Here is a 12,407-nt window from a genome sequence, read left to right as displayed (position 1 = left end):
ACCTGTATATTTGGATTTTCCAGAATCCAAAGTCAACTGCTGTCTCAGTTACCCCTGTTTGCTCTCCAGGGCCTGGCATATTTATTGTCTAATAGCTTTACAAGAGTCTCCAAAATGGCTTGGCTCGCCAGTAAAGGCAAAAACAGTAGGGAGACAGAAGGTGCAGTATATATGTCCTCTCCACCCTTACCCCATCATGCATTGGAATGTGTGCATGAAATTGAGAAAATATTTAGCTTATTACGTGATATTTATGGTGACGTTTGACTGACAGGAGCTACAAATTGACTGCGGACTACTATTCCCTGGAGTGTTACATAGGCAAATGGATAATTACACACTTGTAGAAATGAAGCAGATGCCTTTTTTTTTTTTTTTTTTTTTTTAAACAAAAGCTTAAGGGACACTTTTTAGCCAAGAAGGGACTCTGCTTTGCATCTAGAGTCTTGCTTCTGGAAGAATATGAAAGGTCAATGAATGAGAAAACAACTTTTCCCTGGGATTCCAAATCCCACAAGCTGTCCTAGTGGTGTACCCAAGAATGTGCTTGTAAGATTTTACAGTTTAAATGAGGATGCACATTGATATTTATACAGCACACGTTACAGGATCAGAACACTATGGAACTGTTGTCTTAGGCAGGATCAACGGAAGGCATATGCTATGAAGGAAGGAATTGGATCATTTATTCAATGTTTTTTTAACTGTCTTAACCCATCGATCTGGCTACAGCTGATTCAGGAGACGCACTCGCTTCACAGTCCAGTTTGTCTTTCTCTGACAGCTAAAGTGTAAAGACTATTTGTCTCAAGCTAAATCATCTTTGAAGCAAGCATCTTTCATTTAATTTAAAAGAAGAGGCTACAAGTTTGACTCTAGTCAGATATACTGGCATTTCTGAATTGGTTGTGTGTGCAAGAGTTGATACAGCTTTTACAACATCTGTGGATGGATTTACAGAAGAGTGATAACTACTTTATCAGGTAAATGTTAATTATAAGATTAGGCTTTGGGAATACACCATACAACCATGCACGGGGGACTTACAAGGCAAAAAAGAGTCAATAAATTGAATTATGCTCTGATATCTCTATTCATATGCGTGTGATAATTTATGTATTACAAAAAGGATGATATTACGTCTTAAAACTCATCTCACAGATACTTTAGATCAAGGATGCATCACCAGGCAATTGCTACTAACCGTCCTGTAATTCATATTACTTTCTACTATGTTTTAAAATTTTAGAGTTATTGCTGGCTGTGCAACCCCATCTTTAGTCCCACCAATTCCAGAGAGAGCATTTTATTATCTAGTACATTATAGTTATGAAAAAATATGAGGGAAAAAAGGAAGTAAATAATTTCTGTACAACCAATAAATGTAATGTAACCAGGGAGTACTAAGCATAAATGATATTATCCTTTTTGTAGATCATCAAATTTATCATTTTAAACTAGTAAATGTGTGTTTTATTTTTGTTAGAAATAACACTTGAATGACTTTCACTTTTTTCCACCAGTACTTCTGAGTATCTACTTTTCAGTGAATATTCTCAATGCAAATCATGTATTGCTATAAAATCTCTGGATGTTTATGAACGCTGTTGGTTATTAATACAGCATTGATATTGCCATTTTCAGTGGATTGACTGGGCAGACATTTTAGCCAGTTTATGGTTGTCATTATAGCCCACTTTCCTGATTGTATTGGCTCGACCCTAATGTGACATTAATAACTTAAAAGAATTAGAATAGAATTCCATGTAACAGAGGTAAGGTAATTCCCTGGGACAAACAGAAATATCTGTTTACTGTACATTTTCTATACCATAGCTCTTTACATGTGAGACATATATGTTCCAGGGCCCAAACTAAGAAACTAATTTGACAAATAATTGAAAAATGATCCTAGCATTTCATATGTATTTGAATGAAACATGTGTGCATATTTAGGTGAGTATGAGGAGGCAGGTACCTGCTGTGACCCCAAATGAAGTTTCTTGTGCCACAGTGCAGCAACATTACATTACTATGACAGGTTTGGACTGCCTAACAGGGTCACAATATGCTGCTGGTTTAGTGTTACCACTCTGCCTTGGAAACAAACTTAAACTTTTACATTAGTTTTTGCATGCACATACAATGATCAGACGTGTAAATGCAGCAACTTTTAGATATTTTATTAATGCTGTTACCAGGGCATAGGAAAGTATTATATTGGAGGCAAAGTAAAGTTTAAGCCATTACAGGGTGACATTGAAATGAACTTCCCTTCATCTAACTACCATCATATGAATGTTTTGAAATGGAAAAAAAAAAAAAACATTGAGAATGCCTATTAATCACTGGATGAAACAACTGTTTGAGGAAGAAAAGGTCAAAACTGTCATTCTGTCTGTGAAACATGGAGGTTTTCATCTTCTAGGCTGGATCCTTATTTAAATTTTAGGATGGATTCCAAGCACAGGTTTAACAGAAAAGAACATTCTCAAAATGTACTACCATAAGGATCATAACATACAATATAAATATAAATATGTTTCTGTTATGAACAACATTTTCGAATCAGCACTTTACCATGTGAGTTTTTGCAAAAGCAACATGAGAAATCTAACACATTCTGAGAGAGGTCAAATAGTTCCTGCCTGGATTGCAGGTCACAGAAATGGCAAAATGAGAGGAACGGTGTTGAAAGTCTTAACGGCATACGTCAAACAAGGAAAAACTGGACAGGAAAGAGAAACTAGCTGCAGATTGAAGCCCAACAACAACTGACGGCCACTTAACAGGATAGTCACTAAACAAAACAATGGCCTCAGAAATGACCTCAGAACTGAATCTCCACCTCCGGGACCCAGTCTTAACAAAAATTGTATTTTGTGAGCTTTATGGGGATGATATTTATGGTAGGCCTGCTATCTGGAAACCACTTGTAAATAGGACTGATGCACAACAATGCATAACCTGACGTAATGAGCACAAAACCTGGATGTCTGATTAGTGCAGGAATGTAGTCACTGCATCTAGATGGGTTTATACTTGGAGAAAGCCAAAGGAAGCCTTCAACCCACACTGCCTGTTCCCAACTGTTAAACATGGTGGTGCGTCTGTTATGGCATGGGTAGCCATTTCGTGGGAGTCGCTGGATCCAGTTATTACTATGCATGGTAGAATTACAGCCAAGGAATACAAAGCTATTTTAGGTGATCAGGTGGACCCTATGGCGTAACATCGTTTCCTCCAGATTTTCCCATATTTTAAGATGACAACGCCCCCGTACACACTGCTAAACAGATTCCAGATTGGTTTCAGGAATACCAGGATGAAGTCAAAAACCTTACATGGCCTCCCCAGTCAACCAATCTAAACATCACTAAATCTGTGTGAGAAGTTCTGAAATGTGGAGTGCAGAGAAGATTTCCACCCCAGCTCTTAAAGAACTGCTGGCTTTCCTTCTAGAGGAATGGCCCAATGTCCCACCAGAAACAGTTCAAAACTACATTTTATAACAGCATTCCAACAGTAAAACTGTCCTGAAGGAAAAGGGTAGGCCAACTGCCTATTAGTTAATACATACATTATTTGGTGTTTCCATTTTCCATTGTCTATGCATATGTCTATATATATTTCTTTTCTACAATTTCATTTACTGTATACTAAAGCTGTACTTCGTTTCTTCGACTGTCGATTTGTGTTTATTTACAAGAGTGATTCAATACAAGGACTGTTGTGTCAGCTGTATATACAGTATTTCTAGGCGACGGTTTCTTTAAATGACGGCGGCCTCTTTAAATGTGTGTGTATGTGTGTGAGTGCGTGTGAGTGAGTAGGGAGGGGGGGGGGGGGGGGGGGGGGGGGGGTAGAGTGGGGGGGGCAGAGAATATATGGGATACCAAAAGGAGGGATGGGAAAGATAGATTTTCATTGGTAAACATTTATCATCTCGGTACACAACTGAATATCACGGCCATTTGTATAATAAGCATGCGATTAAAATCATATCCACGTTTTTAAGTATTAGTACGTATTATTAAGTGAAGTAACAATTAATATGCTTTAAAGAAACCCCTTCTGTGAAAATGGAAGCATCATGTACGTGTCGTTCAAAAAACAGAGGTACCTCGCTCACATTCTCGCTTCTTGCGGCAGCGAAGTTGTAATGTTGAGGTGTGTTCTCCGGAGCAGACGCTACCTGAATGAACGGTTAGTAAGTCATAACCACTCTCTTCAGATTTCAAACTGGATTCAAACGACAGCCGATTTTGAAGAACGCTGCTTGTGTATATGACAGGTAAATATATTTTTTCTTGTTTGGTGCTAAGTTTTTTGTTTTCATTGCAAAGTGATTACGGTCATGAGACTAATCGTACTCATAATTGTCTGCAGCATAATGTTATCGTTGGCTATCAAATTACGTTAGTATGTAATTATTATATTCAAAAAAGGTAAGCTCATTTACAGCCTATTGTTTATGGACACAGGCGAGACGGACATCTCTTTCATGCTTTTTAACAGCACCACATGCATAAACAAGGATGTACGGGCTCTTTGTACTAGTGAATAGACTGCTTTTACATTCGGACAATACTCGCTGATGGACTGTATAAATTATGACGGAAAGTTTGACTGAAGCAACTAATTGTCTAGACCAGGATCAGTTTGACCTACTTAATGTGCTGTATGGATTTATGTCCTCAATCTACTCAAAAATAGACCGCTATTTTGAAATAATGACGAATAATGAGCCTGGACGTTTGAATAATTATTAAAAAGAAAAGAGAACGAAAACGTCAAAATAGATTTGAATTAATTATCTTGCTTGTGGCAGCAGGGTGCTGTCTCTCCTTAGGTGCCATAGCTAGTACTAGCCCGAGCAGTGGTAGTTTTCATTTGGACGTGGTTGCAGCCCGTTTCTTCGGACATCCCTTCCCCTCAGCCTCTGCCCAACTGTTTTCCTCGCAAAAATTGAAAAAAGAAAAGGGGAAAAAAACATTTAACTTGCTTAAGAAACGCATTCTGTATCAGAAAACGCCCAGCGGCAGTTTACAGTGTCAAAGTGCAAATTGCTAAGAAAGTGTTTTCTTAGTCACCTGTAGGGCTCTGGAATTGGGTCACCGTGGTTAGTAAGATCATGCTAGGTTATTAGGGTTTCTTTGCAGTACAGGTTGCTAGAGACAAACACAAAGATACTCTTGTGACATACAAGCTAACATTTAAGGTATGTCACACCACCACCACCTTATAATAATAATAATAATAATAATAATAATGATAATAATAATAAAACTGCAGCTGCAGATATTAAAACATCTGTGATTCTGTGCGGCCTGTTGCCCTGGCCGTGGACGAATAATACCCTACGAGCGAACAGATTAAGTGCATCAAGTCAATGGTAAACATGCTATGGTCCAAAATGTTTTCAGAAATGGGATGCTTGTAGCGAGGCAAATTGTGATAGTCTTTTAAATCGCCGTGAATGCGACAATTTCCTAAAACATCATTCTGCTTTCCTCGAGACTTTTTTTGAATTATGTCCTGATAAATGCAGCGGAGAACAAGTTCAGGTAACAGCAGAACGGTAGTGTGTCCTTGTAATGAACGAGCGTTAAATTTAAGAGACCTGTTGTAGTAAAAAAATCTCGGGGAGACACATACAAAGCATTTCGCAAAGCACATAATTGGCCTGTGTTCTGATGTATTTCCTCGCAGATGTGATGTCTTGTAGTTTGCTTGTTCTAGCAAGGCAGACAGTTGCGGCACTTCGCCTCTTCCAACTGTGTGCTTATCGACGTTTTAAGGATTGATGTTCTTTGCTGTAATAGTGTAACAGCGGTGCTCAGGTATTGATCTCCTCATCTTTTGGGTCCCTAGTTACTATACGATGTGAGATTTATCACAGCAGGAATTATATTAAAGATGACAGGGGTGAAAATAAATATATAAATAAACAGATACTGGCCATACGTAGATAAAATAAGATATACATTCTGTCAACTGGCATACATGATAACCTGGTGTTGGTAGACCGCTGCAGGAAGGGAAAGGGGGCTGGTGCACGTGAAGAAACGTGGTGCTGCCTCGAATGTTAAATTAATCTCATATTTCACCCGGTGTTTTGTGTACCCGCGATTAACTTTAACCCACATTTCAAATGAAATATGACATTCTCTCCTGTGATAATAACGGTTATTCCTGCCCTCCGCACATTCCCATTCTTCTCTCTGTATACTGTGTACACTTTTGGAGAAACAGGGCAAAATATGAACCCAGTTCCCACATGATTTAGCTAGATAAATCATATTATAATTCTGTAAACATGTAAACATTTTAAAAGTTATGTTTTAAAATCTGCTTTTAACAAACATTTATTTTTCCCTTCAATATATGGTTTTACCTATGCTCAGTCAGAAAGGGGAGTAACACAACATATTTACACAGGGAAAAGTAGAGTTGCATTTATTTTAATATGTTTATTTCAATCTGAATTGATAATGCCTTTTCACTTCTGCCGTCTACACTTCTTATCGCACGTCCGTTTTTAACAAGCATGATAATTTCTGCAGAACACGTCTCACCAAACATTCAATCCACGTACTTTTCTTCTGTTGAAATATTTGAGCCACATTCTTTGCTGTCATGAGAAACACCACTAGATCTGAGGTGCCCAAACTTCAGAGCTTGAAATACCATTAAAGTTCAGAGCAGAGCCTGGTATGCCAAATGCTTCTTAAGTCAAAAATATATAGCCTTTTTCCACATTCATAATCCAGGGAAGCTGATATTCAAATATGCATTTTTTTCTTTTTTTAATATGACACCAAAAAGGCTGTCTTTGCAATAAATGTGATTGCCAAACTGAGCGATCCCTTTAAACAGAGCAATACTTTTGGCACCCCATGCACTAGGTAATATTCGTTACAATAAAGTGTGGTTTTTGTCTATTTAATGATTTTCATCTTTAAAATCCGTGCTGACTCCACAGGGCAAATCCATCTGTTTCTCAGATAAATCCTGACTGTATTGCTTCCTCTATCCCCCCATGCCTTGACACAGCTCTGTCTCCCGTGTCGTGTCCTCCCACAAGCAAGCTCATTCACAAATCCCCCACAACCAGCATTCATTCCCCCGGCCTCCCAAGCTCAGTGGCGTCCCTCGCCCTTATCTCTGTCTCCAACTCCTTTTTGGCTAATCCCTCTTTCAGGCCGTCGGCCCCCGCCCGCCCCTCCCTCTGGATCCCCCGTGCGCTGGTGGCTATGGTAAGGCGATGGGTGACGGCCGGAGGAGCGGTTGCCGTGGCATTGGTGGGAGGAGCTGGCTCGGCGACCTGCTGCTGCTGCTGCTGGGTCTGTGCGGCCGGGTGTGGGCACAGTGTCCGGAGAGCTGCCACTGCACCTGGGAGAGCGGCATCGTGCAGTGCATGGATGCCGGGCTCAGAGAGGTACCGCGGGGTCTCCCCACGGACACCGTCTCCCTGCACCTGGAGCGGAACTTTATCCGCACCATTCCGGAGAGTGCCTTCCGGGACCTCCCCCACCTGCGGGACCTCTACCTCTCCCACAACCGCATCGAGTCGCTCTCCTCGGGCGCCCTCCGCCACCTGAGCGCCGACCTCCGGCTGCTGGACCTCTCCCACAACCGGCTGCGGCAGGCCAGCCGCGAGGAGTTCGGCGCCACGCGGGCCAAGACCCGGCTCTACCACAACCCCTGGCACTGCGACTGCGCCCTGCAGGAGCTGATGGAGACGCTCAACCTGGAGCCAGAGACGGTCAACGAGATCGTGTGCGAGAGCTCGGCCAGGGGGGCCGGGGAGGGCAGCCGCTGGGAGGAGGTGAGCGGGGCCGGGGAGCACGCGGGGCAGCCCATGGTCAAGCTCCTGGACTCCGGCGTCAACTTCTGCAGCCTGCAGCGCAAGACCACTGACGTGGCCATGCTGGTGACCATGTTCGTCTGGTTTTTCATGGTCATCGTCTACGTGGTCTACTACGTGCGACAGAACCAAGCCGAGGCCCGGCGGCATCTGGAGTACCTGAAGAGTCTGCCCAGCCCTCGCAAGACCCCCACCGAAACAGACACGCTCAGCACTGGTTTCTGATCGGGCCAATGTCCTTTAATACACTGTGGACCAAGGAACAATTTACTGCACATGTAGCAAATGACAGACTTGAAAGTACATCTGTAGTGATGGGACTTTGACTAAAATGACATGCTGATGCACAGCATGGTGCTCTGTTGGGACCAACAGTAGTGCCATAGCATCTTTGGGAGCACAACTCATATGTTACTTTGTGAGTTCTCTCTGGCAACCACATACATTGTACAACTACAGGTTTGGGACAGAACCAGAGAGGCCATTTTTGAACCCCTTCCAGTCCCATTGTGAACACTCCTAGCACTAGTCATGACCAAAATGAATTATTTTGTTTATTTTTTACATTGCAGAGGAGCTGTGTGTTGATAGAAGTGCTTTCGGTGGTGATGAGCCACTAATTGTCTTTAAATAGCATGAGATGTAGCTAGACACCCTGTTAAAGTGCTGAGTGGGCACGTTGAAGCATATTGCTGTCGTGGGGATAGAGAAATTAATACCAGATTTAGAACCGGTTTAATAATTAAGTCCCTATCTTGAAAAAAATGATTTTAATGAGCTTTTTGGGATGTCTTTCCATAGATCTTAGTTAATCACTCGGTTTCCATTTTATGAATCGGTTCTAAAATTGTGCTGATGGCAATTTTTATAGCATTTTTTATAGCCGTTCAGACGTTTCCTAGAGGTGTTTTTATGTGTCACTACCAGGAATGGAGCTTTTCATTAAACAGGTAATAGGGTAGTAATGAAAAGTGACTGTACGTTCTGGAATGGCATATGCCCGTTACACTTGAGATGGCGTACTCTACTAAAAGTGAGCACTCCGACATCTCTGGATTTAGACTATATTAAAAACATGGGACTAAGTGCAAGGGCCAGATTCACGTGCTGACACAACTCCCAAAGACGTTCGCTGCTACAGCACCGCTATCACTTATCCACGTTATGAATTACGTTCATGCAACGGGATGGGTACAAGAAACACGAATGTTAAATTACATTAGTTGTGTGTCCTGTGAACAAATGAAGTCCGTGTGCGTGCTAGAACAAAGTAACATGAGTTTACAGTGTTTAACATTTTTGATCACCGTGTTTGTCTCGATGTTGTAGTGGAAAACATTGCTAACAAGAAGTGACCCTAAACACCCCATTGTGATTCTGCATGTGTAGTTTACATATGGAGTTTGAGCAAAAGCTTTAGTCCTGAATGTGACACTGTTGCGCAGCAGCAATAATGATAATTGTGAATAGAACCTGTGTTCATCACTTTTTACCCCAATGGCTCCTGATAGCGTGATAAAAGGTGTGACAAGCTGCAAGATGGTGATGCTGGATGGCATGTTTTAGCCGGGATCCTGTTTGTGTGGTTACCTGAAATGCTCCATGTCTGATTGTGCTGTTTCCAGACATTCAACAGGTGGTTGCACAGCTCACCTAGAAAGCACTCACTGCCTGATTCATTACTCACCCGGAAAATGGACCATTACATCAGAGCTGATTCCACAGTAGTGCTTTTGTGTCAGGGTGAAATGTCATTATCAAGGTTGGTTGGATCCCAGCCATGATGAGAATGTTGCTCTGTCCACATCACAGACCCCTTTGATGAAATGCCAAAAAATACCATCTGGCTAAAGAAAAAAGGACCAGGAATTGAGATACCCCTTTTGTGTCATTTTTTTAAATTAAAATTTTTATTTGTGTTTTATTTTGTCTTTGTGATTTCTGTCCTGCTTTTCCGTCAAGAGTTATTCCACGTTTAAAAGGTTAATCATTCAAAACAAAGATTACATTGTAATTTTGAAAAGTAGTACAGAAATAATCGAAATAAATTTAAATAAATCAGTGAAAATAAGAAATATAAAAAAATAAAACAAACGTGGCTCTGTTTTGTTTATAGAAATGCTTCTACCTTTTATTGCTAAGGAGAAAGGTCTGGAAAGAAAATGAAAAAAGAAAAGTACAGGATGACAATCAGTTCACAAGATTACTGTCGATCACGGCTGGTAATGGTATCCATTCCTACTCTACCATGCTTAAAACCATTATTTAAAATATTGAAAAAAAACCTCTATTTTACATATACAAAATAGTACAGGATTTCATTTTCCACTTCCTTTTCTTCTTTTATCTGGCCTATTATTTCTGACAAACAAAACAAAAAAGAATCACCCAACACCCTCCACCCCTCCTCCGAATACTGTCTAAACCTGTGTGGTCTGGTCTACATCTTCCCCATAGATGTATAATGCACACACACACACGATCTCATGCACTCACAAAAAAGCCGGGCACAGAAGCAGATTGTGTTCATGCTTTTCTTTTCTTTTTTTTTGGGTGGGGGGGATTTTCCCAACAATAAAAATAATACAAATAAAAACAGGGCACAAAAGAAAAAAAAACCAAAACACCTCCCCGGATATTCCACACACTCCATTCTCTGGAACTTGGGAAATGACACAAAAATAATAAATAAAATAAAAAAGCGACTTCATTGTTACTTGTTTTTTCTTTTATTTCCAATTTACATTAATTAAAACCGTAACAAAAAACAAAATCATGATCATGATCATAATAATAATATTATTATTAATAATAATATTAATAATAATAAAAATATACACACCCTCACACATGAAGAAACCCCCTGCCCTGGTCATTGGGGGCTATCCTTGGTAAGATGCAGGGATATTTATTGGCGTGTGATTCAGCTCTGGGGTGTGATGTCAGGGGAGTCTTGTGGGAGCCCCTTCATGTCCCAGACCCAATCCGACCGTGTCTGTCTGCCAGGGCAGGGGAGGTGCTGTGTGTGAGGGGGCGGGATGGGGTGTTGGGGGGGAAGGGGGGGAGTGTTGGCAGAGACTGAATTCTAGAAGTCATAGCACCTTCTGAAAATGGGCCAATCAAGCCATTGATGTCCCATCAAGCTCCAGATCTGCCCAGGCTACTTTTGGAAGCTTGGGCTCAGAGTCAAGGTTTTTGTGTTTTCTTTTTTCAGCGTGAGGTAGCTTAAAAAATGATTATAATTAAAACAAACAAAAAACCAAAACAAACCAAAATAAATTCTAATCAGGGATAATTCCAAATTTAGGATGTCTCACTTACAAGAGTAGAAATCTTTCTTACTGTGGGCGGCCAAGGGGGTAAAAAACGTTTAGCACACTGAAAAAAAAATATAAAATAAATCCCAGATTGAAACGTACTTTCCAAAAAGTGTATATATATGTATACACACACATATACGTATATATACATATATACATGTCAATATATATCAGTATTCTGGTTGTTAAAAAATACAGACTGTTTTACAACAATAGCACCATTGATTTTATTATAATACACAGTAATTTTTTGATACACACTGTGGTGGTAGAAGTAGGAACACCTGCACTTGTTACAAAGTTGGATATATTTTTGGTAAGCTTTTGTCTAGATGTATTTTTGGAGTGGGAAGTGAGAAGGACAGAGAAAAGTGGGATGGAGTGGAGACTGAGGTTTCTGATGTACTTTAGTGTTGAGAGGGGAATTCATCTTTTATGTAACACACCCAGCCAGCTACCACACCTTGGACCCCAGCGGATCTTACAAAGGTAGACAATAAATAAATATCACCAGGTCATGTTCTTTATTCACTTTTCTCTCTTGCATATTTCCCTCTTTTCTTCCTCATTATCATTCCTTCTCATCGAAAAAAACAGGGTGGTTTGCCCAAGGCGGGGGTCCATGGGAAAACACGTGTGTAGTTCAGGAAGAGGATCGGTTGGGAATGGTGGTGCTGCTTGATCAATCTCACATGAATATTGCTGGTGCCATTCAGTGCAGATATCCTTGGAGTACAACTTGGAAAGTACTTTTTACTTTAAAAAAGAGTCTTGTTTAAAAAAAAAACTGTCTTGATTTTTCTTTGTTTCTTTCTTCCTTTTTGGAGTGTGTGTGTTTTATTTCTTATCTTTTGTGTTTTTTCTTCTTCTTGTTATTCCTCTTTACAAGAAGCAGACTGCACCGACATCAACTCCAAACTCCTGGTCTGCTCCACCGATATCCATGGGGGCAATGTCCACAATGGGCAGACGGGAGGTCTTCTGTGATTTGTACTCGATTACTGTCTTGCCCCATTGGCCTGTGTGTTTCTGTAGAGGAAAACAGACGTGTTATGAAATGCTCTCATCGGCTCAGCTGTGGTTGGTGATGTTCCAGCGCAGAGGCTAACCCAGGGGTGTCAGACTCAGTTTCTGAAAGGACATCTGTACGCTCCTTTTTTTTTTGTTCCAACCATTGCCCCAGGCTTAGTCGGGCCAATTAATTTAACAGCCGTATG

The 12,407-nt window shown here is 40.8% G+C and overlaps 2 protein-coding genes across 3 annotated transcripts in view; one reads left to right on the top strand and one right to left on the bottom strand.

The window, feature by feature from the left end:
- The first annotated feature begins 4,110 nt into the window (after nt 1-4,110).
- LOC118779519 (leucine-rich repeat-containing protein 3-like) lies at nt 4,111-8,274 on the top strand. Its single transcript, XM_036531666.1, has 2 exons — nt 4,111-4,294; nt 7,205-8,274. The coding sequence occupies exon 2, from the start codon at nt 7,268-7,270 to the stop codon at nt 8,093-8,095; it is 828 nt and encodes a 275-aa protein (XP_036387559.1). The 5' UTR covers nt 4,111-4,294; nt 7,205-7,267; the 3' UTR covers nt 8,096-8,274.
- Nucleotides 8,275-12,022: 3,748 nt separating this feature from the next.
- Nucleotides 12,023-12,407, bottom strand: part of col2a1b (collagen, type II, alpha 1b) — a 47,735-nt gene continuing 47,350 nt past the window's right edge. For both annotated transcript variants that reach the window (XM_036530562.1, XM_036530563.1), the window contains one exon: nt 12,023-12,219. In XM_036530562.1, the coding sequence (XP_036386455.1) occupies nt 12,073-12,219 (147 nt within the window). In that variant the 3' untranslated portion in view covers nt 12,023-12,072. The remainder of the gene's footprint in view (nt 12,220-12,407) is intronic.

The sequence above is a fragment of the Megalops cyprinoides genome, chromosome 6 (genome assembly GCF_013368585.1).
Source record: "Megalops cyprinoides isolate fMegCyp1 chromosome 6, fMegCyp1.pri, whole genome shotgun sequence".
Taxonomy (NCBI): domain Eukaryota; kingdom Metazoa; phylum Chordata; class Actinopteri; order Elopiformes; family Megalopidae; genus Megalops; species Megalops cyprinoides.
The sequence above is the reverse complement of the archived record's forward strand: the minus strand, read 5'-3'. Positions and strand labels throughout refer to the sequence as shown.